Below are 27,758 nucleotides of genomic sequence, written 5' to 3' on the forward strand. Positions count from 1 at the left end.
GAAAAATAAAATATAAAAAGAAAGAAAGTAAAAAAATCAGACTAAAAATATAAAAAGGGGATGGATGGGTAAAGGGTTGTGGGAGATGGGGTGAGATGATGGATAGGGATGGGGATCAATTGTGATTTGATTTGATTGGGATTGAATTATTCCTTAAATGATTGAAGAAAGTTGAAGTGTAAATTTAATTAATTCAACATATTTTGTTGGTTTCAAATTAAATTTAAAATTGTATGGTCGGTCGCTCCCTCCTCCTCGCTCGTCCCACTCACCCACCCACACACACACTATTAAATATTACTAGTACGTGTGTGAATCAATTTAGTTTTGTTCGTGTAAAAATATGAGTGTCGGACACGACCAGTTTGATTCCAGTTAGGGAAGTTATAAGGAAGGGTAATAGTAATGACTGAATTGAATCAATACAATATATAAATAGTAGATAGTTAATAGTATTGTAGTTAAATAGTTAATGTGCTGGTAGTTAGATGTGAGTTAGAGAGGTTGGTGCAATTGCAACGTATGATAATCTCATACCACATTTTAGCAGCACAATATCATTTCATCGTCATACTGAACATAACATCAATCAAACTAGCTATTTGTGACATGAACTGATAAGATAATCAAAATGAATAATCAGTAAGAAAGCCTAGAATCTTTGTTAATCTCAGAAGATTGATATTTTGCCCTTGTCCTTTTATCCATGTCATACTGAGGTGGATCCATACATTATAATCAAATCTTCATCGTTAAAAAGAGTAATTACCGTCTTTTATCATTTCAGATAAGATGAAATGTCATATGATAAGATATTAAACGTATAATGAGATAGATTATAAATTTGGTTTAAAAGAAATGGTATATACCAATTATCTAAACCTGTCTGGGATTTGGCTGTAAATAGACATTTTTAAAGAATCACGCGACATTTCCTAATACCGAGAGACATATTTTAAAAAAGTTTGCCAGAAGAGGTTTAAAGGAATGTAAGTTTTGGTTGTGAAAAGTCATAATATACAAAGAGTACTATGGGATTAACCACGATAATATAATAAACAACCAGATAGATAGGATACGATATGCCAATAATATTAGAAATCAATAGTTCCCAATTCATTAAACCTTTGAAATCATATTTAGAATCCATCAATGCTATACATAAACATAAAAAGATCATTAAACTTGATGATACTAGATTTCATATTTTCACTACATTAACATCCATAGAAGGTGTACCGAGTGATTTACATGCTACTATAAGTAGTATAGTCGAATATGAAGATGAAAATAATGAAGAAGATCAAAATTCGAATAAATTAGCCATTGTGATTCAAGAATATCTAACTCAAATACTATCGATATCAGATCTGGAATTAAAAATCTTGATAGAGAACATACCCAAGAAATGGTCAGTTTACCCTCCTATGATCTTGTTCAATTATAATTCATTTGATAATACTATCTGGCATGATATTGACTTTAATAATTTATTCGAATATATCATTTCAAAGAATGTATTTCCTGATATAACACATTTCGCCATAAATCAACCGATCATAAAGACCAATAATGAGATGAGAAAACCAATAAATTTGATTCCATTGTATGGAGATTTCGGATCGGAAGTGCATGAAACGATGAACCCCACTGAAGATGATTTCAAACAATCATTTTGGTGTTCAGTGATTCAAAATGGAATATATCAAACTTGGTGTCCTAAATATACTATGTTCTCGAGAGGGAATATCAAAGAGAAAGCTCGTATTTTACAAACTTATAAATCATTGCATCGATCTGTTGTGTTTGATTTATATTGTGGGATTGGATATTTTTCATTAAGTTATTTAAGGAATGATGCGGTGGTATTTTGTTGGGATTTAAATCCCTGGTCAATTGAAGGATTTAGAAGAGCATTAATAAAGAATAAATTCCCTCATAAGATCTTTCATCCTGATGATGATTTCAATTATGAGATATATCAACAATGTCTATCGGATGGAATCCGAGCATTTGTATTCTTAGAATCAAATGAGATGAGTTTAACCCGATTAGAAAGTTTCCCATCGAATAGTTTAGATATCAAACATGTTAATTTAGGATTATTACCAACTTCATATCAATCTTGGACTATTACGAAATCAATCACCGAAAAATATAATGCCGTAAATAATAAGAAAAACACCTTGATACACATACATGAGAATTATCATATTAAAGAATTACCCAACCTTATTCAATTCATTAAATCGGAGTTTTCCATATCAGATAAAGATAACGATGATCAAATTTTAGGGATAAATAAAATCAAATCTTATGCTCCCGATATTTGGCATGTGGTAGTTGATATTAAAATTTAAGGAATGTGTGACTTTGTAAATTTATTTTTCAGATTTTCCAGGGGGTGAAGCAAGGCTGATTATTTCTTTTTGAAGAGTTTCTAAAAATGAATGATTCAAAACGAAAGAAGGATTATTTGGAATTAAACTATAAGCGGGTAAACTTTAAAATAAGTGACATGACATAAAAGAATAGGGGTATGTGGAGGGGGAGATATAGGAGACTTGATGAGGCTTAACCGTAAGTTAGATTCGAGAGAACTAGATTTACCAACGACAAGCCGATAAAGTAAATGTGGCAGAGAACATAACTGGGACAATAATTACAAGTAAAGGGGAAGGTGACCCGTTGAAAAGAAGAATGATTCAACAATAAAGCTTATTTTCAATTTCAGATGGAATGATTATGGGAGGATAATAACTGCAGTTATAAACGGATAACCCGTCCATCACCGCCTGCTATAATTATTAAGTAGGAGAATAATCGAGTTACAGAAGATATTTTGGTGTCGAACTACGGTAGAATAAAATATATATACGGATCAACAATGGAGGAAACTTTCTCTTAAAATAATAATCCCACAAACACGGTAAGAAAGTTAAAGGAAAGTTATAACCAATTAGGCTTGGGATGAATACATACACAATGATCACTTCTATTAATAAATGATATAAAGTTATAGTATTAAAGATTAAATTAATTTGACATTATTATTTGATGAAGCAATTTTGACTTTGCCTCTTTTTTTAAAAATATTTTTTAGGAGGACGATCGCACTATAATAACTTCTAAATTTAGTTTAACGTTTTAACACTTCCAAGCAATTTTTTGGAATGGGGGTTGACTTATTACAAATACGAAATAACCGTTCCATGGTTCAATTGTTTTTAGATGTATATCCGATCTCTATAAAGGGAATTAATTCAGGAACAAGCAAGTAGATCAGTTAAAAATGAGTTGGTAGTGGTTCTTTCTTAAACTTCACTTTGCAGCATAATTATTCATTAGTTGCGTCCTAATTAGGAAATAAATTTACAGATTATAAAACTGCGCCCTTGTAAAGAGGGAAGACTAATTGAAATTTAAACTATAACCCAATCAACCAACCAACCAACCAACCAAATAAATTATATCTAAGTTACTCCTAATGAAATTGATAATTATTCAAAAAATCAATGACTGATTTTTGAGATATTATGCTCATGAATAATTTATTTAGCCTTATATGGCTTTATCATTGTTTATTGGTTAATGATGAAACTTCTCGTACTTTATATCTGATTGGTCGTGGGATTATTAATTTTACAATTATTGGTAGCCTGATTACGATTATTAAGCGGATATTTTTCAAACTTAAGTAAACATAGTATTAAGTGTGTAGTAGTGGTGGGAAATTATTTTGTGGTGGTTTTGATTCTTCCTCTTCTTCTTTCAACTATCATATCTGGCAACAAAGTGATGATCAATAAGTTGGATTATTTTTCTATGACCTCTTTCTTTTCTGATATCATACCTTAATTAGGATTTAATTCCTTTTTTATCACAGTGTTACATACCAATTTGACTCATTTGGTGATAATCATCATAGTCGTTTCTTTTGCATTTCTTTAGATATCATTAATTGTATTCAATTCTATACAGTATGAGCAGATTATTATATTATGTCGCACAGTATGGAATAATGTCTTCTCTGTCTACATGCACAATGCGACATCTGCACCTTTTTTTTGGTTGTCCCCGAATTTTTATTTTATGACTTTTTTTTTTTATATAAATAATTCAAATATCTTTTACAGTTTTTTTATATATCAATTTGATATATTTGGTAGTTAATTTCTATTTATTCCTGTTTTATTATTCTAGACATAACTTGGATTCATCAAGGAGCACTTACCAGTTACTTGATTGTATCCTTGCCCCTCCTTCTATCCATCCTTTGTTACTTCCCTTATCACTAAGTAGACAATCCTTTTATATATCATATCATATCTTTTTTATGATGTCACTCAATCTATCTAACGATGACCAACAACATCAACAACAATCACAACAATCACAACAGTCTAGGAATCTAACAGATGATCAGCAGTTCTATGAAGTGTTGAATCTATCACCACCAACCATTCAGATTGATAACACCACTACCATCTATGAACCTGCTTCAACCACTGATACCACCGATTCAAATAACCCTTCCACTCCTTCATTATTCGAATTCACCAATCAATCTGGAAATGATCCTAATCTTGAACATCAATTCAGACTTGATCAAAATCAAAACCAATTTCAACCACAACAATCTCAAACACTTTCACAATCACAAACCAAATTACCAGACCAAAGTCAAGATTTCCCATCTATAGAAATCTTCTTAAATAATCAACAACAACAAGGTAATCAATATTTGGATAATACCAATGATCAGAGTACCAATTCTTTCTATAATTCAAATATTGATAATAGCTCAGATATATCACTTAATCAATACTCCCTGAATCCAAATCAAATACCGCCTCAAATTCAATTGAATCAGGATATACTACAACAGTCTCAACCTCAACAATCAGATTTATTAGCTCCAACTTCTTTCCATCAAAGAAGTGGTAGTTATGTGTCAATATCAGATAATTATAATCAACAACAACAATCAAGTCAAGGTCAACTTGATCCATCATCAAACTTTTTAAACCCAAATGTTCCTCATTCTCCAAGTGTTTATTCATCTCATTCATTATTATCGTCACAACCTGCAAGTCCTTTCTTAGACGCCACGTCTCATTTCAGTAATTCAAATAGTATCATACCTCCAATTCCAAGTAATGTATCTGCTGCCTATTCAGATTATGGAAATAATAATATTCAACAACAACAACAACAACAACAACAACATCAACAATCAAATACATTACAACCACAGTACAATTCTAATGCCTTCGATGCCGAAATTGCTCTTGGTGGATCTATCTCAAACACAAATTTATCCACTTTAGATAATAATAACATGACATATAATTATTCGACTATCGATAATCAACAACCAAATTTCTCATCATTAGCAGCTGCTGCATCTGTGGCGGCACCAGGTGGTCCACCACCAAATATAAAATTCGAACTTGAATCTCATCCATTTGTTATAACTCCTCCTCCACAATCCAATGATCAAATGATAACGGATAATTATTTAACCAATGATAGTTTCAATACCACTGATTTGACAACGGTTTATCCACCACCTCAACCATTAAGTGCTTCAAGATTGACGGAATCGAATTTATCCAATTATAACCAACAACAATCGAGTTATAGTCCTGATCTTATTAATAGTAATGGTGATGGTGATATTAATTTATCCCCCAGTAATGATATTGTATTAGCTAAAACTCCATCATTGTTTAGTAATACATCAAGTGTAAGATCAACGACTCCTGAACCTACTAAACCAAGAAAATCAAAGAAGGATACATTGGCCCCTAATGGATTCACCGTTAGTCCTGTTGGATCAAATAATCTGGAAAATAATAATGATGCTACTTATCAAGATATTAAACGAGGTCGTCAAAAGTCTCATGCTCGTAAGATATCTCGATCAACTTCTCGTTCACCTTTACCTTTGAAAAGAGAAGGTTTGGATCAAGGTGGCGATTCATACGATGAGGAAGGTGTATATGATGATGATGATGATGATGATGAATTAGATTATAATAATCAAGAAAGTTGGTCCACTACTAATAATGATGGATCTCAAATGCAGTATTTACAACCCTCACAAGATAGTATTAATTCAGTTAACTCCAATAGTAGTAATACTAAAGTTGATGCTACTACTGCTAGACAAAAAATGTTGGAATTGGCAAGTCCAAATCAATCATCGAAACGTACTCAAAAACATCCTAGTGTTTATGCATGTCATTTATGTGAAAAGAGATTCACTAGACCGTATAATTTGAAATCTCATTTACGTACTCATACTGATGATAGACCATTTGTATGTACGATATGTGGTAAAGCGTTTGCTAGACAACATGATAAAAAGAGACATGAAGATTTACATAGTGGAGAAAAGAAATTCCAATGTTGGGGTACATTAAAGAATGGTCAACCCTTTGGATGTGGTCGTAAATTTGCTAGAGCTGATGCTTTAAGGCGTCATTTCCAAACTGAAGCTGGTAAAATATGTATTAAATTATTAATTGAAGAAGAAGCTCGAGAAAAGGAAGCACAAGGTATTGTAAATACACAAAGTGTCAATGAAGCTAATGTCATTACTGATTATTTCCAAACTTATGGTGATAGTTTGATGGAAAATAAAGGAATACTGATGTCTACTGATATAACTACTTCTCAACTGGATGATTTTGATAATCAACCACCACCTTCGTTCTTACCTCTGGTGGCTATATCGCCGCCCCAGGATTAAAAGATTAACATAAAATAATCTTAAGTTATTGCATTCAATTCTAGTTTTGTATGTGTATATATACTTGTTATGTTCTAGGTTTGTTATTATTATTCTTATTGTATTATCATAGATTTATATAACTTTAAATTTTGTGTGGGATCATAAAAGTAAAGAGAGCAGCGGCGGTCAGTGAGGAAAAAAAAAATAGCGAGCGAAAATGGAAAAAGCCTGAACCCAAATTGTAAATGGTAAATAAAAGCTAAAAACACGTCAAACAGCAATCAGCAAATAGGAAGTAAGATCACTACAATCATGTCATTGGATCATGAAGAGGACATGTTGGATCGATTGTCACGATCGAAATCTTCACTAGATCAGAACAAACCGTCCAAGGAAGAACAAGCCTTACGAGATTTACAATTAGAAAAGGAACAATTAATTATTCAACAAAATAAACAATATTTAGAAGATTTATTTAAAGATAATGCCACTCAACCTATCAAGATTAAGAATGTTCAAATCACTAATAGTCAGGATTTCCGAGATAGTTTCTTACAAGCTCAATTCAAATCATTATTAACTACAAATAAACCCATCACTCTAACCCAAATGTTAGATTCAGTAGAGAGTGTATCAACATCATTCATAAAACTTAATTTGGTGGAGAATTTATTAGTGACGATAAATCCTATTCAACCATCACTTTTCAGTCGAGATAATGGATCATCTATAAACCTCGTACCTATTTTCAATATCATACCGATAAAGAAATTCAGTGCCAAGACAGGAACCAATATTGGGAATGGTGAAGGAGATGGATATATCCAATTTCAATTACGGAATTTATTAGGAGGAGGAGAGAATCTTACATTTGATGCTACGACAGGTACTAAGACCAAATCATCATATTTATTAAATTATAATACACCAATTTTAAATAATGCCGATTATATTAATGAGAATTTATTTTATATAAATACGAGAAAATTAGATCATTTACAAAGTGAAGTTACAACTCAAGGGTTTAGTAATAAGATCTATACTCAATATGATCATTCGAAATTGAATCATGAATTCATCGTGGAAAATTTTTGGAAAATCTTACAGAATAAAGGATCAAAATCATTAACGATCTTAAATCAATCCGGATCACAATTAAAATCATCCATTATATATAATTTAATCTATGATTCGAGAAATAATGTCCATTTACCTAACATGGGTCGATACTTTCGATTTGGAATGGAATATAGTGGTTTATTCAAATTTAACAAATACCCGTTTATAAAATCAATTGTTGAATCTCAATTCACATATAAACTCCCTGCATTATCATCATCATTAATCGTTACCAATAAAGCAGGGATAATATATCCATTGGGCGATAAAAGTCAAACATCGGTATTGGATCGATTTTATATCGGTGGTCCTAATGATGTACGTTCATTCACGTTGAATGGATTAGGACCTAAGGATTATAATCTGTCCCTTGGGGGAGATATATTCTTAAATGGAGGTGTATCATTAATATCGAACATCCCAGGAGTATCTTCTGATCTGAATTTTAAATTGCATAATTTCATAAATTATGGGAAATTAGTATCAATGAATAAAAATGATTTAACTACTAGTTTTAAAAAATTAACTAATCAATATTCGATCAGTATTGGATTTGGGATTTTATATAATCATCCTATGGCGAGATTTGAATTGAATTTCGTCTTACCTGTTACTGCTAACAGAACTGATTCTATAAGAAAGGGAATTCAATATGGTATAGGAGTTACATTCTTGTAAATAGTGTAATAATAATAATAGAAATTTTTAATAATAATAATAATATATATATGATATAGGTATGTACTAATTATCACCATTTATCCAATCTTCATGAACTTTGATAACTTGAGGAATGATTAAACTTTCAATTTCAACATTGGATGAGATTTGATCATCATTTAATCTTATCCATTGTTCATCGTCATCTTTTTGAGGTCTGACAAATACCACTTCCTTTTTTCTAGTTTGTAATAAATTCCCAATCACCAATTGATGTTGATATCTTTCCAATGCAGTTTTAGCCTTTTTAATCAAGATCGATCTATCAGTTTCTAATTTGAATGACACAATCAATGCAGAGGGAGCCCAATTATCCACCAACCGACTTAAGAATTTTGGAACTTGATCTAAATTAACTTCTAATTTTCCTCCTGATTCTTGAGATTGAATTTTATGAGTTGGCATTCTTGATTGAGGTAAGAAGAAATCCAGAACAGCAGCTGCTAAATAAAATAATGCTTTCTTCCCTACCAATTGTAATAATTCACTTATCACTCTTAAAGTGTATAAATATTGATTAACGGTAGTGAATGGAATCAATAATAATGAATTTGATTCTTTAGCTTGTTTATATTTACGCAAAACAATTAACATTTCATCAGCGAATGTGGGATTGATTTCAACTTTATCATTAACTTCCGTCATATAATCCAAGAAACAATTCGTAGTGTGACTATAATGTCTTGAATAAGGTAATAAAGAAAATTCTCGATGTAAAAATATAACAGCATACCCATTTTCAAGAAAGTATTCAGCAGAAGTAGCACCTCTTGTCCCAGCACTGAAATTATCAATGAATCTAACAGTATTATTCTCCAATGGAACAGTAGTACCTCCACTAGTAACCAATACGATATTCTTATGGGAGGTGGATTTATGATATTCAATGAAATCTTTAACTTCCAGTTCAATCTCCGGTAAATACGATGGAGGTTTATGATGTTTGAAATATTTATCTTCATCACTTAATTGAGCAGCAGGGAAATCAGGGATGCTTCTATCTATGGCTGTTTCCATTTCTGGATTTGCAGTATGAAAATTCTTCATAATGGAAGATACAATTGGGGTATTACTTGTAACATTTATGGCATGATCTAATGGGGAGGAGGGTTCTGGAGGTGGTGGAGCAGGAGTCATGTTTGGAATGATAATGGAAAACCCTAACTATATTTATATCACACGAGTCGAGTTAATTGACGATAGTTTATACTCAATTTGTGGTAGTCTGGTTGTATCTATACGATTATATGATCAAAGTCCGCTTCAATAAATTGGTTGGGTAAATTTTCTTTTTTGGTGACTGACAGATTTTTTTTTTGTGTGGGGACAGACAACATCTGAGATTGAGTTTATATGGTGGATATGGATATGATGACGACAATTGTATTCTTAGATGTATGTATCATATTTTATGAGTCCGTTGATAGATCACCATGTTGATACTAACTAATAATTTAGATTAAAATTGATGGTATGTATCGAAAATTAGTAATATTTCACTTAGGACCAAAATAACTAACCTTCATAGATGAGATTCAACCTCGTATAAAGATTGAATTATTCACCAAAGATCTTCCCAAGTAAGTAGACATCTTCCAATAATCAAATGTTGATTCAAATACTAACTTACTGTGACAGGACGACGGAGAATTTCAGACAATTCTGTACTGGTGAATATCAAGACCATGGTAAACCAATAGGATATAAGAATAGTCCCATTCATCGAATCATATCAGGATTCATGATTCAAGGTGGAGATTTCATTCGAGGGAATGGATTAGGATCGAAATGTATATTTGGATCGGATACGTTTCCCGATGAAGGATTCCCCTATGATCGTATGTATAAATCCCATTTCACATACATTATAATGTTTTTTACTAACAATGTTTTTTAGATAAGAAATATAGTCTATCTATGGCTAATTCAGGTCCTAATTCAAATGGATGTCAATTTTTCATAGTTACTGATGATGCTCCACATTTAGATGGGAAACATGTTGTATTTGGGAAAGTTATAGCTGGATTTGAAACGATTGATAAATTAGATAAAGTGAAAGTTGATCAAAATGATAAACCAAAATCGACTATAATTATAAGTGAATGTGGAGAGATGTGATATACAAGTGGTAGTACTTAGAGAATTACGAAAAGGAAACGATATATACGAAGATGATAGATATATAGTTTTTAGTTACTATTATTAGAAAAAGGTTACAGTTTTAGATCAAACATATAAATGAAACCCGGGGTATGCATCGGCATTCAATATACTCAATATCACATGAATGAATCATACTTAAAACTGATATAGTTAGAATGATCTGAACACAATTATATCCTAATTATACAACAATTATATAAGAAACAGGTTAAATTATATTCAATTATAACCAATTATACAATGGTTATAATCAAATTATAATTAAGTATAATCAGAAAACATCAAATAAAACCCATAACATAATACAGATGAAATTAGTAAAATCAATCAAATTGAAATTTGTAAAGTGTAAGTGTCAGCCCTTCTTACCACTTCACCACTTCTAACTGAGCTGAATTTGATTTACGGTATTTTATTTTTTAATCAGTGGTTAAGTATTGCGGTTGCGATGTTATGCCTATTAATAGTAAGTTTTGGATTGAGGTCGTGTGTCAATGGTCAAATTTATTCACTGATTCAATTTTCAATTAATGATAATTAGAAGGAATTGATTAAGTGAAACCATATCATTTATATCATCACAATTACACAGATTCAATCAAGATACACATACAATTAGGATGTCCGCTGATTATTGGAATTCAACTCAACGATTGAAATGGCAATTCACTCGACAATCCCTTCTTGAAGCAAGGAGGAAAGTGTTATTATTAGAACGGAAAATGATTCAAAATGGTTTAATTAAAGAATATCCTAATATCAATTATGATTATAATATGAGGATTTATTTACATAATTTATTAATTAAACTTGGAAGACGATTAAATATTCGTCAAGTGGCGTTATCCACTGCTGAAATCTATTTAAATCGATTTTTAACTCGAGTTAGTTTGAAAGAAATTAACGTTTATTTATTGATTACTGCTTGTTTATATGTGGCATGTAAGATTGAAGAATGTCCTCAACATATTCGATTGATCTTGCTGGAGTCACGAACGTTATGGCCGGAATATATTCCTCATGATATTACCAAATTAGCCGAATTTGAATTTTATCTTATTGAAGAAATGGATCTGTATTTATTCTTACATCATCCTTATAAATCATTAATTCAATTAAAGGAATTCTTATGGGAGAATAATATGATTTATGGTTTCACATTATCCGATAATGAATTACAAAATGCGTGGTCATTGATTAATGATAGTTATTTAACTGATTTACATTTATTGGTGCCCCCTCATATTATAGCCGTTGCAGCAATATATATAACGATCGTATTAAAGAAGAATTTATCGACATTAAGAGGGGGAGGGAGTAGTAGTGGGAATGGGTCAAGTGGGAGTAATACCATTACTCAGGATGTTCGATCTAATGATACAACTTCTATTAATACCGATGGGAGGAATAATAATAATAATAATAATAATAATAATACTACTGATAATGGAGATTCAATGCATATAGATGATTTAATGATATTGGCTAATCCTAAGGATGGAACTGATGGAGATTCCAATGTGTCTAGTAGTATTACCAGTAATAATATTAATCCTAGTAATACTACTACTATAACTACAACCACAACCAATGGTAATAATAATGAAAATAGTAGTACTACTAATAATACCGATAATACTAATACTAATAACAATAATACAAGCCAAGGGATTGATAATCCTGATTTCCAAGATCAAAAATTAGACGAAGAAACAATCAAGATTAATAAATTTATGAATTTTTTAAATCATTCTCATATAAATTTAGATGAAGTAGTGGAAGCTATGCAAGATATGATTAATATTTATGTATTATGGAATCGATATAATGAACAGAGTGTGAAGAAGGCCTTACAGTTTATGTTATTAAATAGATAAATAGCTTCAGTTTATACGATATATGAAATAAATTATACGATGATATGATGATATGATATGACATTATGATATGATATGATAACCTTAAAATATTTCTTAGTACTGAGAGATCTTATCCTGTATATAACAGAGAATAAAAATTTTAATTTTTTTACACTCTGTTCACTATTTAATACACGTTCAACTTCAGTTAAGTACTGAGTGAGTGGGTGCTGTGCTGTGGTATGATAATTAAAAATTTGTTTTTATTTTTACAACACCAAATTGAAGTTGACCAGAGAACAGGTTACATCGATTGATTGGTCTTCTTCGTATAACTATCATCGTCACCATACTCTGTACTCTTCCTACTACAGGCCGATCGTTCGTTCATCCCATTCAATTCATCACATCATTCGTTTAACCCATCCCTTTACAGCATATCCTCACCTCAACATCTATAATTTTTCCAATCACAATCATCTCATACGTCACCACCTTTAAATTATAATTTAAGTCACCCTTCAAATATCATCACTCCTATATAACTATACTTCATTATCCCCACTTCATTCAACTCATCATATCATATCTATAACAATCATCCATCGCCATGACATCTCCAAAATCAACATCGAACGATGGTGATACTAAAATGGCTCCCGCTGATTCAAATGAATCTTACATGTTATATCAAAAAACTTACTTAGCATCTATCGAAAGAAATCAAGTCTCCATATCTCGATTCATCCTTTTACTGTTATATATCACTCATTTCCTTATCCCTTCAGGATCAAAATATACTCATAAATTTATGAATTTACAATATCAACATGATGTTAATTTAACCATCAAACATCCTTCATCCATATATGATATTGGATGGGATGATAGTTATATCATCATTCATGGAATCATCTTATTAACCTTTTTAAGATCATTCCTTATGATCAATGTCTTTGAACCATTTGCATCAAAATTTTGTCATATTTATTCAAGAAAAGCAAAAATTAGATTTGCTGAACAAAGTTGGCAATTTACTTATTATGGTTATTCATTTTTATTTGGTTTATATCTCTTTATAAAATCGCCATATTATTTCAATTTAGATAATGTTTATATTGGTTGGCCTCATTATCAATTAAAATCTGAATTTAAACTTTATTACCTTATGGCAACTTCATTCTGGTTACAACAAATCTTTGTATTAAATATTGAACAAAAAAGAAAAGATCATTTTCAAATGTTTAGTCATCATATTATAACTTGTTGTTTAATTATTGGATCATATTATTATTATTTTACTAGAATTGGTCATTTAATCTTAATGATTATGGATTCGGTTGATACTATATTTTCATTTGCTAAATTATTAAAATATGCTGGATTCAATTTCCTTTGTGATGTAATGTTTTTTATATTTTTAACCAGTTGGATTGTGTTAAGACATGGTGTTTATAATTATTTATTATATCATGTTATAAGCAGACATAAAATTTTAATGCAAGAAAGTCAATGTATTGAAGGAGTTATAAGTTTAAGAAGATGTTGGACTGAAAATATATTTAATGTATTTTTTGGTCTATTAGGAGGGTTACAAATTATAACTTGTGTTTGGATGTATTTAATTATTAAAGTTGCTTATAAAGTTATAACTGGTACAGGAGCTGAAGATGTTAGAAGTGACGATGAAGATGAAGAAGAAGAAGAAGAAGAAGAGGTTCCATTAGTTAAAGAAGATATTGTTGTTTCTACTGATGAAGATGATGAAGAAGATGTTAAAGAAAAAGATAATGAAGATAATGAAGAAACCACTCCTATTGAAAAGGAATCATCATCAGATGGAACTCTTGATGAAAAGTACTAGTCATATCATATCTATCAGTCTTACTCTCACTCATCAACTATTTAATTTATACAATAATAATAATAATAATAAAGCTCAAAAGAATAATATGTATATATATACCATAGAGATATACTAGTATCTAAAAATCCAAGGTTAAAAAAGCTAGAAAAGCAGTCACTATCATAAACTAAACCACCAAGAACTTGATCCATTTAATAGATATAAACGAAAGATCCAATTAAAGTTTTTGAAAAATAAATACCAAGTTGATACTATTGATAAAAAATTTGACACAAACAAATTGTAAAAAATTCAAAAATGAAAAATGTACAAAACATACTTGTTGGAATTGGAATTGGAATTCCAAGCAATTTCAAATCAAATCAAATCAAATCAAATCATAAAATCATAATTTAATAAATATATTCCATTTTTATGATTAATTAGTTGTAAAGTTATTTATTATGTATTCTTAGTAAAGTTAGATTTAATTAATTAATTAATTTAATATTATTTCCCCTTTTTCTTTTCTTTTGTTTTCTCCTCTTTTATCTATCCCCTCTCATGTCATCCTTCCTTCCTTCCTTAATATTATAATAATTCATCTTATTCAATTTCAGTTCATAATAGGATTTGTAGCACTAGACAATTTTACCCTCCCTCAAACACAAACCCACACAAGGCTGTGTTAAAAAAAAAAAATTATCAACATTCGTACTGCATATAAAAAGAACATTTATATACAGGAGAGTTGAATTTTTGACCTGTATATAAACTGGTATGCTGTATATAGTACCAATGTTTACCATTTAGAAAGAACGCGCACCAAATGGAATTTTAAACAGCCATCATCAAAACAGGTCAAAAGGCAGCCAAATATATGTATAGAGGGTATCCACCATCACCATCACTTCAAACCAATCATATATATCAAGACGAGATCACCTGAACGAGAGGTATCATCACTACCACATTGAGTTTCACATCAATACAAATTACTCATTGATATATGTTTGTGATATAGGTATACCACTACTCCAACTCCTCTCCTGTCTGTGTCCATCAATCAAATGAGTAGCGGTATTGAATCAATTGGACCTCCATCTTCATCTATACCATCTTCAATACCTACATCCATATCTACGTCACTACCTTCATCCGTACCTCCTGCTCATTCATCCATAACTCCAACCACCAGAGAATCATCTATTACTGTTGCCGTACGTGTAAGACCATTCACAGAATCAGAAGAAATAAATCTCATCAAACATGATAACGATACTTTCTTCCTTGGAGATGGATCCTTAAGTTCCAACGTATCAGATACCCCCTCTAAAAAATCATTATTTTCCCCCAGAGGAATCCGAAATATTCTTGATGTAGCAGATGATAAAATGTTAATTTTTGATCCTCCTGAAACTAATCCTTTAAATACCATGCAAAGAAATGCATTTCCGAATGGAGTCAATGGATCATCATCTCGTATCAAAGAACATAGGTTTGTATTTGATCGATTGTTTGATATGCTGGCATCTCAAACTGATGTTTATCATCATACCACTCGTCCTTTATTAGATAGTATATTAGATGGATTCAATGCTACCGTTTTTGCCTATGGTGCTACTGGATGTGGGAAAACTCATACTATACTGGGGAAATTAGATGATCCAGGAGTTATCTTCTTAACTATGAAGGAATTATATCAAAGAATTGATGATTTAAATGATTCTAAAATTATTGATATTAGTTTATCATATCTTGAAATTTATAATGAAACTATTCGAGATTTATTAAATCCTCAAATTGATCATAAAAAATTGATTTTAAGAGAAGATTCTCAAAAACGAATATCAGTATCAAATTTACTGATTCATAAACCTCATAATGTCGAAGAAGTTATGGAAATGATTCTTAGAGGAAATGAAAATAGAACCATATCACCAACGGAAGCTAATGCTACTTCATCTCGATCTCATGCTGTATTACAAATCAATGTGATCCAAAAGAATAGAACCGCAGATTTAAATGAAGAACATACATTTGCAACATTATCAATTATAGATTTAGCTGGTAGTGAAAGAGCAGCAGCTACTAAAAATAGAGGAATTCGATTAAATGAAGGTGCCAATATAAATAAATCATTATTAGCTTTAGGGAATTGTATTAATGCTCTTTGTGATCCCAGAAGAAGAAATCATGTTCCATATCGAGATTCAAAATTAACCCGATTATTAAAGTTTTCATTAGGAGGTAATTGTAAAACGGTTATGATTGTTTGTGTATCACCACTGTCACAACATTATGATGAAACTTTAAATACTTTAAAATATGCTAATAGAGCTAAAGAAATTAAAACTAAATTAATTCGAAATTTACATAATTTAGATCGTCATGTGGGATCATATTTAAAAATGATTACGGAACAAAAACAAGAAATTATAGAATTAAGATTAAGAGAATCGAAAATTGAATCATCAATCATTCAAAAACAAAAACTTATAAATGAAAAATGTTTACATGTATTATTAGAAAATATTGAAATTATAAAAACATCATTAAATAAACATCAAAATGAAAAATGGAAGAAATATTTCATATTAGCCAAACGGAAATTATTAATTTCACAAAGAATTCAAATTGAAATTTTATTATCAGGATTCAATAATATCAATTTAAGTCTAGCTAATTTATGTGAACAAGTATTAGTTAAGATTGATCAACAAATTCCCGAATTAGAATCTCAATATGGTAAATCGGATGATATTGATTATATCTTTAATGAAACTAGTAATCAAATTTTAAATCGATTAAAAGAGTATGAAGGTTGGTCTGATTATTATTCTTTAATTTTTCAAAAATTTCTTGATTCATTACATGAATCATTTGATAGAGAGATTTTATTTAATTCTTCGATTCTTTTCGATCATTTGATATATAAATTAAAAGACTATTCATTCATCCCGAAAGAGTTGACCCGTGCTATAAATAATGAAGATTCAAATTCAATCGAAACCCATATCTTATCATCATTAGAAGATTTAGTTAATGGAGAATTTGATTCTGCTATTGAAAAATATACTACTGAATTCATGCAACAAAAATTAAAAGATCAACAAGATGATGATTTACAAAATACACCACTCCCTAATGATTATCATGACAACCACAACAATAATAATGAAAAACTTATCCATAATGTCCCTAATTTATCTAAACCAAGAGAAGGTAAACGAGCTCCATTATCACCATTAAGAGCATCACCACCTAGGAATTTCAAAAGGTCAATTAGTAAAAAACCTATAACTCCTAAATTCTCCCCTCATAGATCAAAAGCGAGTAAGAAAGTTCGATGGGATATACCTCGGAGTGATACTAGTATATTAACTCAAGATCAAGAACCAGGTGAAGTAACCATGGATGATGAAGAGGAAGATGAACAGGTTAATAATACATCTACTTTAAAAAGTGATTTTGAAGATGATTCTCCATTAACGAATACCATTCTTAATAGTAGTTTGTTAAATGATGATCTTGATGATGATGAAGGAAATAATACTACTATGGAATCACCACCTTTATTATCAAGTTCAAAGATTAATCCAAATGGTAGTCTTAATGATATTAAACCTCGAGCTCGGATATTTAGTAATCGAAGATTATCGATAAATTTAAATGATCATCAACCATCCAGCTCAAGTAAATTACCCTTACTTAATAAAGGTGCAAGTATAAAATTACAAGATACAAATAATATACTAGATGACTTACATCCACCATCATTAATCTCAAATTCCTTACCTACATCACCTAAGAAATTAATCATATCAGGGACTCCTACAAACGTTATAAACCATTTTCCTGTGATTGAATCGCGTATAGGTGTTAATAGTCAAGGCTCTGATAAAGTAGATTAATGAGTATTATGACGTGTATTTATTTATTTATTTATAGATTTCATTACATATATATATATACAACCACTGCATTTTGAGTTAATGAAGTAATTCGTAAAAGTTCTTAATCAATAGCCATTGTGAGGAGTTATTGTTGTCGTTTGATTGGTATTCTGGGTATGATGATTGTAAAGGTTTGATTTTGATTTTACCATCTATGGAAATATTAATAATGTTACTTATGAATTTATGAATCAGTAATTGTTCAAATTTCAATTTAGAATGGTCAAATAAGAATTCATTAATGATAGACATGATTGATCGCATTTCTTCTTCTTGGTCTTCTTGTTGTCGTTGTCGTATTTTGAAGGTCAGGATATTCGATTGAGGAATATTCACCACGATATTTCGAAGATTATCATTTATAACACTGGAACCAGGAAGGGTATATGTCAATTGCACATCAGTTATCATCAAACCAGTCTCGAATAAATGATTTATGAAATTATATATCGATACATTTGATAATTCATGATTTGAGATAATCAATGGTGGATCACAAGTTAGATTATTCAAACTTTTAATGATGATCTGATGTAAGGGAGATAATCTAGCAAGTATCAACGTATTGAACTTCTTCGCCACTTCATCATCATCATCGCCATCTCGCTCATTATCGGTCTTTGATATGAATACTATCGATTGAGTCGATATCAATATTTTATTCCGACTCTTTAATGATAGCACCTTTAAACGATACTGACCTTCAATCTCATCTCGAATCGATAATTTCAAATCGGAATATACTTCTCTTGCAGATGTATACGTCCTTATGATCATATCTCGTGATTGACGTTGATAAACACTGAATAGATATTTACTTATATTTGACTTTATATATTTGATATCATCTCTCGTTAACTCTGGTATGGATCGGTTTGACTTATATAGTTTGAGAGTATGACTGAATAGATGATTTAGAATTGAAGGTGCGACTGACTCGTCAGTGATGGCATCTCCGTCTGACATGATGCGTGTTGCAATGACTTATGATGTTTCTGATTAAGTTGTTTACTTTCAAGATCAAAGTTTTGTTTACCTTTTTTTTGGTTTTGCGTACAATTGGAATTTTTACATGCTGCCAAAATTAAAGGGCCTTTAAAATGAAAACTATCAAAACTTAACATTAACTATTTTAACACTATCTAGATATAAAAGAGTAAGGGAGAGATGAGCTCAATTGATTACCATCTATTGCCACCTTCATTACGTCCTCCTTCGTGACGTCCACCTTCATGATGACCGCCTTCGTGACGACCTCCTTCATGATGGCCACCTTCATGATGACGACCTTCTTGTCTACCATAATCAAGACCTCCAAATCCTTCTTGTTGTCTACCTTGACCACCAAATCCATCTTCATGACGTCTACCTTCTCCACCGAAATTACCTCCAAAGTTTCCTCCTTGATAATTACCACCATTTCCACCGAAATTACCCCCTTGTGGAGGTCTATCATATTGAGGTCTATCATAACCACTATTATTATTACCGTAATTGTTATTATTACTATAATTGTTGTTACCATAGCCACTGTTATTATTATTATAACCTTGTTGTTGGCCACTATGACTGAATTCAGATTCAATAAAATTTTCAACTTTATTACCACCAATGGCCCCAGCCACAACTCCAAGAACAGATCCTAAAGTTGAATGTTGTTGACCACCAATTTTATTGCCAGCAAACCCACCAGCAGCTCCACCGATAACAGTTGATAATAAACCTTTTTCGCCACTTTCACCTGCAAGTTGTTGACCTTGTTGTTGTTGGCCTTGTCTTTGTTGACCTTGGCCTTGTTGAGGGTTATATTGGCCTTGTTGGGCTGAGTTATAGAATTCGTTAGCAGACATGATTGTACTTAATTGATATAAGATAATAGTAAAGATCAATTGACTAAAAGAAAAAAAAGAAGAACGTTTTACATTTATATATAAAAATTATCAAAATTTCAGAATTAGGGCTGAAAAGTTATAATGCATAAAATAAAATTAAAACGGTGTTGTGTTGTGGCCCTAATTTTGACTCGTACCCCAATCACGTTTCTTTGTGAATCAAGGAATATATAAATCGATTTCACTTGGATATACTTAGTCACGTCTAAGGTTTATCATCTTACATTTCCACATACTACAAATCATATTCAGGGTTAAACTATACTATAACTCATATCAATTTATCATATATCATTTATCTCAACTTAACATGGCAGTGTGTTATATAAGCGGTTGCGATTTTTCCTTACGGTAAATTTATTTTCTATTATTACTAACCGAGTGACAGAAAAGTGGCTTATATTATTTAGTTAGTCCCTTCCTCCGCTCATGTTAATTATTAAATCAATTAAGCGCCCAAACTCATCATTCAATCATTTAGCTCTTTCTGTAAATGAACATCCACAATTGATTCGTTAGAGAAGTCAATGTTTACCATGGACATGATTTGAAATTTCAGGTTAATTCTTTCTTTCCCCCCACCCCTGAAAACCAAGAAAAAAAATGAATGAATTGTCTTGATTTAAAAACTCACCGTTTAAATTGCTCATATGACGTATTTCTCTTACTAAAACTATGAGCATCATATTTTACTCTACTCTACATGTTTAACCTTATATAAGCGATTGAAAAAATCATATTCAATTGAATAAACGGGAATAATAATAGAAATGAACTAAATAAATCAATAACTAATAAAAAACTAAAATAAAACTTTTTATTGGAATAACTTTTATATCGTTTATAATGCGAAGGAGCCTATATGATTAATGCTAATGAATGATGATGATGATTAACTCTGGTATGGATCGGTTTGATTTATATAGTTTGAGAGTATGACTGAATAAATGGTTTAGTTTTCATGGTGCGATTGACTCATGGGTGGTGTTATCTCCCTCTGGCATACTGGTGGTTGTTATCACTTATGATGTATCTGATTAAGTTGTTTACTTTCAAGATCACCTTTTTTTGTTTTTGCGTCCAATTTGAAATTTTACATGCTGCCAAAATTAAAGGGACTCTAAAATAAAAACTATAATATTAACTATTTAAACACTATCTATATAAAAAACGAAACACGGTATGGATGAGGACAATTGATTAATATTTATTATCACCATCATGACGACCTTCTTGTCTACCATAATCCAGACCTACAAATCCTTCCTGTTGTCTACCATCTCCACTAAATCCTCCTTCATTACGTCTACTTTCTCCATCGAAATTATCTCCATAGTTTCCTGCTTGATAATTACCACCATTCCCAGCGAAATTTCCACTTTGATAATTATCACCATTACTACCAAAATTACCACCTTGTTGTGGTCTAGCGTATGGAGGACTATCATATGGAGGACTATCATAACCACTATTATTATTACCATAATTTTTGTTACCATAACCACTGTTGTTATTACTGTAACCTTGTTGTTGACGATTTTGACTGGATTCAGATTCCATAGAATTCCCAGCCATATTACCACCAATAGCCCCAGCCACAGCTCCAATAAGAGACCCTAATCTTGAATTTTTTTGACCACTAGTTTGATTACCAGATAATCCACCACCATTTGCAGCAGCACCGATAACAGATGATATTAAACCTCCTCTTTTACCATGTCTACCTGCAAATTGAAGTAATCTTTGTCTTTGCTGGCTTTGACCTTGACCTTGTTGAGAGTTATATTGGTCTTGTTGGGCTGAGTTGTTGAATTCGTTAGGAGACATGATTGTACTTAGTTGATATATGATAATATGAAACATTACTTTACCAAATGAAATAAAATAATAAGGACGAATGTTTTTATATTTATATAAAAATTATAATTAACGAGTAAAAGTTATTATTCACAATACATAAAATAAAAACGGTGTAGCGGCTCTAATTTTGACTCGTAACCCAAACATGCTTCTTTGTATAAATCTTCATCATTTGGATATAAGTCAGGTATAATGATTTTCTTACATATCCACATAGTACTAATCATATTCATGAATAATATAACTGATATCAATTTATTTATCAGTACGCTTATGTAAGCGGATTCGATTTTAAATTTATTTTCTAGTACAGAAAAGTGGCTTATATATATATTGGGACATCCTCAGCCCACAGATGAGATCATGTTAATTATTAAATCAATTGAGCGGCGTATATATCTATAGCCCAAATTGATCATTCCATCCGTAAATGAACAATCTTCCACAATTGATTTGTAGAAAGTGAAGTTAATGTTTACTGTGGACATCATTTCAAATTTAAGGTTTATCCATTCTATTCTTTCCACCTGAAAACCAAGAAAAAACATTGACTGAATCTGTCTTGATTTAAAAATTATATTTTACTCTACTCTACATGTTTAACCTTATATAAGCGATTGCAAAAATCATATTCAATTGAATAAATGGGAATAATAATAGAAATGAACTAAATAAATCAATAAATAAATAAACAAAAATAAAACTAATTAATAAAAAACTAAAATAAAAAACTTTAAACGAGATGGGAAAACTTTTGAACCCTTTATAATGCGAAGTATAACTATAATAAGTTATATTTATCTAATCCCCCATCATGAATCAGGGGTCTATATGATTAATGCTAATGAATGATGATGATGAGGTTGGATTGATGGATGGATGGTGGAACGATTGGATTACATGATTACACAATCTTTATCTTGAGCAGCATTTTTACTATTACTACTACTATGATTTGGATTATTACCTGATCCATTAAATAATTTACCACTTGATTTCTTCTTTAAAATTTGTTTCTGTAATTTATTTGCAGTATCTTTATCAGAAATTCTTGATATCGATTTCTCTTCACCATTTTCGGCCGCCTTTTTATACCAAATTTGTGCTTCTTGAGAATTTTTAATACATCCAATTCCTTTATCATAAAAATTAGCTAATGCAAATTGAGCTTTGGGTAAATTACATAAGGCAGCTCTTCTAGCCCATTCAAAGGCTTCATTATCATCTTTAGGTAAAAATGGTTCACTACCAACAAGATACCACGCACACATAGCTAACATTGATTCAGGATCTCCTCCTAAAGCAGCTTGTGTATAATAATGAATCGATAAATCATTATCTTGATTAACAATTTCTCCGTGTTCATAACATTGACCTAAAATCGCAGCGGCTTCAACATGACCTAAGGCAGCAGCTTGAGAATATAATTCTAATGCATATTTTTGATCAGGAATAACAATATCTTGAAAACCATTATAAAAAATCTTTCCTAATTCAAATGGTGCAGCTGCCGTTAATTCATTAGCTACATTTGATGCTCTTTCTAACCATTTAATACCAAGCTTTTTGGTGGCAATATCATGAGGTAAACCCATTCTACCATAAAATGAATAAATCCCTAATTTATACATGGCAGCAGCATGATTTTTAGAAGCAGCCATTTTAAGATAATCAACGGCTTTTCTAGCATCTCTACCAGTTCCTAATCCTTCTTCATAACAATATGAAGTTCTATATGCAGATTCAATATGACTATGTTTGGCAGCAGCTTGAAATAATACAAATGCTTCTCTATTTTCAATCCTACCTAATGCACCTGAACTATAAGCATCTGCTAAAAGATATTGAGCTTCAACATAACCTTTATCCGATAATTTTCTTAAATAAAACACAGCTTCTTTTAATAATGATCTTTTTAATTTTTTATCATCCATTTTTTCACCATTACCTTCATTACCAAGAGCATCAATTGAATTGGCTGATCTTGATTTCTTATGTTGACCTGGTAATGATAAAAGAGATCCATTATGATCTTTTCCAAATGGCAGATTTTTCTTGGGGGAATTTTCAATCGATTGAGTTGGAGTATTAAATGATGATGCATTACTACTACTATTATTAGCATTGGTGGCAGTAGCTTGAGGATTTAAACTTTCTGAATCTAATAATAAAGCAGTTTGAAGCATATATTGGGCATATTGAAATAAGACAGTTGGATCATTTGATTTTTTAGCATTTTTACGATATAATTCAATAGTTTTAATTCTAGGTAATAATTGAGTTGAATTACTTCCTAAATGTTGTTGAATTATATTTTGACTAAAATCAATCATACTAGCATTATCATTACGATCATAAAAGAATGATGAACTAGATGAAATTGATCTTGAATGAATATATTTTGATGGAGGAGTAAGTAAGTTATTCTCAGATTTTGAATAAATGGCTTGTTGTTGTTGTTGAGTTGAAGTAGTTGTAGATGCAGATGCTAATGGTTGTTGTTGTTGTGGTTGTTGGAGATGTTGGAGATGTAACTGTTGATCAACAGATTGATTACCTTGATGACTTAAATTCAAATTTGTTACTGAAGAAGTAGCAGAAAGTGGAATTGATTGAGGAGAAGTAACCATATGTGGATTACTATCTCTGGTAGGGGCAAAAACAGGAGGTGGAGTTTGAGCTTCATAAGGATAAGGAGGATTATTTATGGCATTTATAGTAGGAGATTTCAAAATTGGACCATTTGGAGCAATATTATTCAATGGAGGAGCTTGTAAAATATTATGATTGAATTGTTGATGTTGAGGAGAATTTTGTTGACTTCCAATTGGAGTTTGATATAAAGTTGAACCTGATTCTGGAGCTACAGGTGAACGATTTTTATTAATTGAAACCTGAGATCCATTATGACTTCCGACACCTTTACCTAATGAAGCAGATGAACCGTTATGTCTTGGTAAAGTTGAATTTGAATTTACAGCAGAATTACTTCCATTGTTATTATTGTTATTATAATCAATTTCATTAATTGGATATGGCGCTGAATTGGGAGGTGAGACAACTCTTTGACGATATGGATGATTTGGATTACTCATGATGAATAAGATGCAAGGGGAAGGGAGGATGAATATGACTAATGGGATGTGAACCAAGTTATGAGATCACTGATGAATTTGGTGGATTAAGTATGTATAACGAGAGATCTGCAATTTTGAGAATGTGTGGGTTGGGTAGGTGGACGTTGTCGTTGCTTTTTTTCACTATTTTTGTTCTATAAACACTGGCTTCTAAGATGGATGACAAGTGAGGGTGGAGGTGGTAGTGATGATGATGGTGGAGGTGATGATTATGGTAAGAGATAGAGATTGGAGTAGATGATAAATGAAGGGATGAAAGGTTTATAATTTCAAGTCAACACGATCTTTCTTTCTCCTTCCAGTGCTGTAAAAAAAATTTAAAAACAAAAGAAATTTTTTGGAGGTCAACAGAAAAAAAAAGAAACTGCAGAAACAGACCCTCTCTCTTTGACTTAAAATGTAAATAAATATAAAAGAGAAAAAGTCGTGTCTCATTCTACAACAACAGTGGCTTTAATATCTTAGTTAATATAGATGTAATTACTGACACCACCGTTGCTTGATGGCGTATGATGACGTTGACAGGAGTGGTGGGATGGGAGAACGTTTGATTGGTTTAAGGAAGTAAGCGCTGTTGTATATGGTTTTTACTTGGTTGATTCTGTCAACTTATAACAATGAATCCAGCCCATCAGACACGCGTATGGTATACTACTTTAACCACAACTAGTTTGATAAACTTCATATAATCATCTTTATAAATTCTATGAAAAGCCTATTAATCATAAAGAATGGTAAATAATTCTAACTTGCAACTAAATACCGATATTTAGCAACAAGGCAACAGCTTGCAGCATGACCCTAAATTCTACTATCTTACTATGATTACTTCTATAAAATAAATCTTGATGCAATAACTATATCAGGAGATTAGTTAGTAACATTACCCTCTAAACCATTACTACCAGTCCCTTATTGTTCTGTATCACATCCACTATCTATTCGTGTAGAGTTCCTTTCGTTCTCTACTCTATTAATTACAATTACAACTCTATTTTACTTACTACACGTTGTCAAACACTCATATCATTATCAATGAACTCTACTTCCCAACACTTCGTGAAACACCTCCTTTCGTGTCAATCAAGCCTGATATTGCGAGGTAAGCCTCACTCTAATCAATGATTCATATAATAAAAAGATATTGGGCTTTGAAAGCTCTTGATTGTTAAAAAAAATGAAAACTGCTATTTTTAGAAACACCACAAAAATGATAAATTCGTAAAATACTAAAAGTACAAAACAGATTAATGGGCCAATGTTAGAATTTTGATAATGATAACTATTGACAAGTAATGATTTGGGTCATTTCGCAATATCGGCAGCCCGGCATTATAATCACAAAGCGAAGGCAATGGATATTTATTATAGTTTTAGGATAAATTATACACTACAAATAAATTATTGTAAACTAATAAATTCTTGTATTATAATAACTAACAGACATTGTATTTCAGAGTCATTATATAGTAAATAAGGAAAATTATATATCTTAATCACCTCAAGGGAACAATATGATCAGATACTTGAGAGAAATTACTAAAATTGGGAATAGCTGTTAAAACATAGCCAGAAAGTACTCAAAAAAAAGTTTAGCAATGATAATGACTTACTTTGCAAGATCAGCAAGAGCTTGTCTCACTTTTTCTATATCATTGTCATTCCATTCTGGAAGCTTTTTAGGTAAAGCAGCCGGTGCAACTTCAGGAAGTCCAGTATCAATAGCATTTTTAACTTCTTTATAAAAAATTCTATAAGCTTGAGCTTTAAAATGAATTCCATCGATCAACAACTCACTTAAATCAACTTCATCAGCAAGTAATTGTTTTTCCGTCCAATTACCAAATTGTCTAAATGCTTCCCATAAATCAACAAATGGAACTTGGAGCTTGGATGCCACTCTTTTTGCAGCTTCAGAATAAACTTTCGTTTGTTTATTCGAGTTCACGGGACCATGATATGGAATATCAGGGATATTTCTAAATAATTCCTGATCGTGAAATCCAGTACCAATGATAATTAATTTGATATCTCTTTTAAGTATTTCATTAGCTAAATATTCAATGTTTTCTTCATACTCTTCAACGGGAACATAGTACATTTTAGACGCGTCATTACATCCAAAATACATCGTCATAAGTTTTATCTTTGAAGCTCCAATATCAGCATTCAATATTTCAGGAAGTAAAAGACGTGCATGTCTGGTATTATACCCTGCAAAAGATCTGTTTTCAACATCGAGCTTTCTCATATAATTATCTTGAAGTTCACCTTGAAATGAAAAGTCCGTACCCTTTCCAGTACCGAATTCAGTTAATGAATCCCCAAATAAAATGAATTTATCGTATACTAATGACATTGTTTAATGTTTATATTGTATATTTATGTTGTTTTGTTGTTATGTTGTTGTTGTGTTTTATCAAAAGAATAATATCGTTCCAATGGATATAGCATGTCATTTATACAC

General features: G+C 31.1%; 13 protein-coding genes across 13 annotated transcripts; 7 read left to right on the forward strand and 6 right to left on the reverse strand. All coding sequences in view use genetic code 12, as the record gives it.

The window, feature by feature from the left end:
• Nucleotides 1–1,082: 1,082 nt before the first annotated feature.
• TRM12 (Trm12p) lies at nt 1,083–2,360 on the forward strand (the record flags this gene model as incomplete). The annotated part of the gene is made up of 1 exon (XM_064907802.1): nt 1,083–2,360. The coding sequence occupies one exon, from the start codon at nt 1,083–1,085 to the stop codon at nt 2,358–2,360; it is 1,278 nt and encodes a 425-aa protein (XP_064764992.1).
• A 1,976-nt stretch (nt 2,361–4,336) lies between these two features.
• On the forward strand, nt 4,337–6,757 carry CRZ1 (DNA-binding transcription factor; the record flags this gene model as incomplete). Its single annotated transcript, XM_064905647.1, has 1 exon — nt 4,337–6,757. The coding sequence occupies one exon, from the start codon at nt 4,337–4,339 to the stop codon at nt 6,755–6,757; it is 2,421 nt and encodes an 806-aa protein (XP_064764993.1).
• A 147-nt stretch (nt 6,758–6,904) lies between these two features.
• Nucleotides 6,905–8,569, forward strand: SAM50 (SAM complex subunit). The gene has a single exon (XM_064904880.1). The coding sequence runs from the start codon at nt 7,052–7,054 to the stop codon at nt 8,534–8,536; it is 1,485 nt and encodes a 494-aa protein (XP_064764994.1). The 5' UTR covers nt 6,905–7,051; the 3' UTR covers nt 8,537–8,569.
• Nucleotides 8,570–8,602: 33 nt separating this feature from the next.
• Nucleotides 8,603–9,625, reverse strand: DFJ63DRAFT_321796 (phosphopantothenate--cysteine ligase; the record flags this gene model as incomplete). Its single annotated transcript, XM_064907365.1, has 1 exon — nt 8,603–9,625. The coding sequence occupies one exon, from the start codon at nt 9,623–9,625 to the stop codon at nt 8,603–8,605; it is 1,023 nt and encodes a 340-aa protein (XP_064764995.1).
• Nucleotides 9,626–9,823: 198 nt separating this feature from the next.
• Nucleotides 9,824–11,029, forward strand: DFJ63DRAFT_28476 (cyclophilin type peptidyl-prolyl cis-trans isomerase). The gene is made up of 5 exons (XM_064904841.1): nt 9,824–9,973; nt 10,037–10,049; nt 10,107–10,158; nt 10,217–10,416; nt 10,476–11,029. Exons 1-5 carry the CDS (start codon nt 9,932–9,934, stop codon nt 10,694–10,696), a joined length of 528 nt encoding a protein of 175 aa, XP_064764996.1. The 5' UTR covers nt 9,824–9,931; the 3' UTR covers nt 10,697–11,029.
• A 332-nt stretch (nt 11,030–11,361) lies between these two features.
• SSN8 (cyclin-dependent protein serine/threonine kinase regulator) lies at nt 11,362–12,618 on the forward strand (the record flags this gene model as incomplete). Its single annotated transcript, XM_064905648.1, has 1 exon — nt 11,362–12,618. One exon carries the CDS (start codon nt 11,362–11,364, stop codon nt 12,616–12,618), a length of 1,257 nt encoding a protein of 418 aa, XP_064764997.1.
• Nucleotides 12,619–13,210: 592 nt separating this feature from the next.
• Nucleotides 13,211–14,464, forward strand: LAC1 (Lac1p; the record flags this gene model as incomplete). The annotated part of the gene is made up of 1 exon (XM_064907803.1): nt 13,211–14,464. One exon carries the CDS (start codon nt 13,211–13,213, stop codon nt 14,462–14,464), a length of 1,254 nt encoding a protein of 417 aa, XP_064764998.1.
• A 1,052-nt stretch (nt 14,465–15,516) lies between these two features.
• On the forward strand, nt 15,517–18,360 carry KIP3 (tubulin-dependent ATPase; the record flags this gene model as incomplete). Its single annotated transcript, XM_064904685.1, has 1 exon — nt 15,517–18,360. One exon carries the CDS (start codon nt 15,517–15,519, stop codon nt 18,358–18,360), a length of 2,844 nt encoding a protein of 947 aa, XP_064764999.1.
• A 78-nt stretch (nt 18,361–18,438) lies between these two features.
• DFJ63DRAFT_333142 (uncharacterized protein) lies at nt 18,439–19,368 on the reverse strand (the record flags this gene model as incomplete). Its single annotated transcript, XM_064907804.1, has 1 exon — nt 18,439–19,368. One exon carries the CDS (start codon nt 19,366–19,368, stop codon nt 18,439–18,441), a length of 930 nt encoding a protein of 309 aa, XP_064765000.1.
• Nucleotides 19,369–19,583: 215 nt separating this feature from the next.
• On the reverse strand, nt 19,584–20,252 carry DFJ63DRAFT_310808 (uncharacterized protein; the record flags this gene model as incomplete). The annotated part of the gene is made up of 1 exon (XM_064905649.1): nt 19,584–20,252. One exon carries the CDS (start codon nt 20,250–20,252, stop codon nt 19,584–19,586), a length of 669 nt encoding a protein of 222 aa, XP_064765001.1.
• A 1,242-nt stretch (nt 20,253–21,494) lies between these two features.
• On the reverse strand, nt 21,495–22,121 carry DFJ63DRAFT_333144 (uncharacterized protein; the record flags this gene model as incomplete). The annotated part of the gene is made up of 1 exon (XM_064907805.1): nt 21,495–22,121. The coding sequence occupies one exon, from the start codon at nt 22,119–22,121 to the stop codon at nt 21,495–21,497; it is 627 nt and encodes a 208-aa protein (XP_064765002.1).
• A 929-nt stretch (nt 22,122–23,050) lies between these two features.
• CHS4 (Chs4p) lies at nt 23,051–25,249 on the reverse strand (the record flags this gene model as incomplete). The annotated part of the gene is made up of 3 exons (XM_064905453.1): nt 23,051–24,600; nt 24,712–24,924; nt 25,081–25,249. 3 exons carry the CDS (start codon nt 25,247–25,249, stop codon nt 23,051–23,053), a joined length of 1,932 nt encoding a protein of 643 aa, XP_064765003.1.
• Nucleotides 25,250–26,900: 1,651 nt separating this feature from the next.
• Nucleotides 26,901–27,650, reverse strand: DFJ63DRAFT_333146 (SGNH/GDSL hydrolase family protein; the record flags this gene model as incomplete). The annotated part of the gene is made up of 1 exon (XM_064907806.1): nt 26,901–27,650. The coding sequence occupies one exon, from the start codon at nt 27,648–27,650 to the stop codon at nt 26,901–26,903; it is 750 nt and encodes a 249-aa protein (XP_064765004.1).
• Nucleotides 27,651–27,758: the final 108 nt, after the last annotated feature.

Source organism: Scheffersomyces coipomensis (genome assembly GCF_036884675.1).
Source record: "Scheffersomyces coipomensis strain NRRL Y-17651 chromosome Unknown DFJ63scaffold_1, whole genome shotgun sequence".
Taxonomy (NCBI): domain Eukaryota; kingdom Fungi; phylum Ascomycota; class Pichiomycetes; order Serinales; family Debaryomycetaceae; genus Scheffersomyces; species Scheffersomyces coipomensis.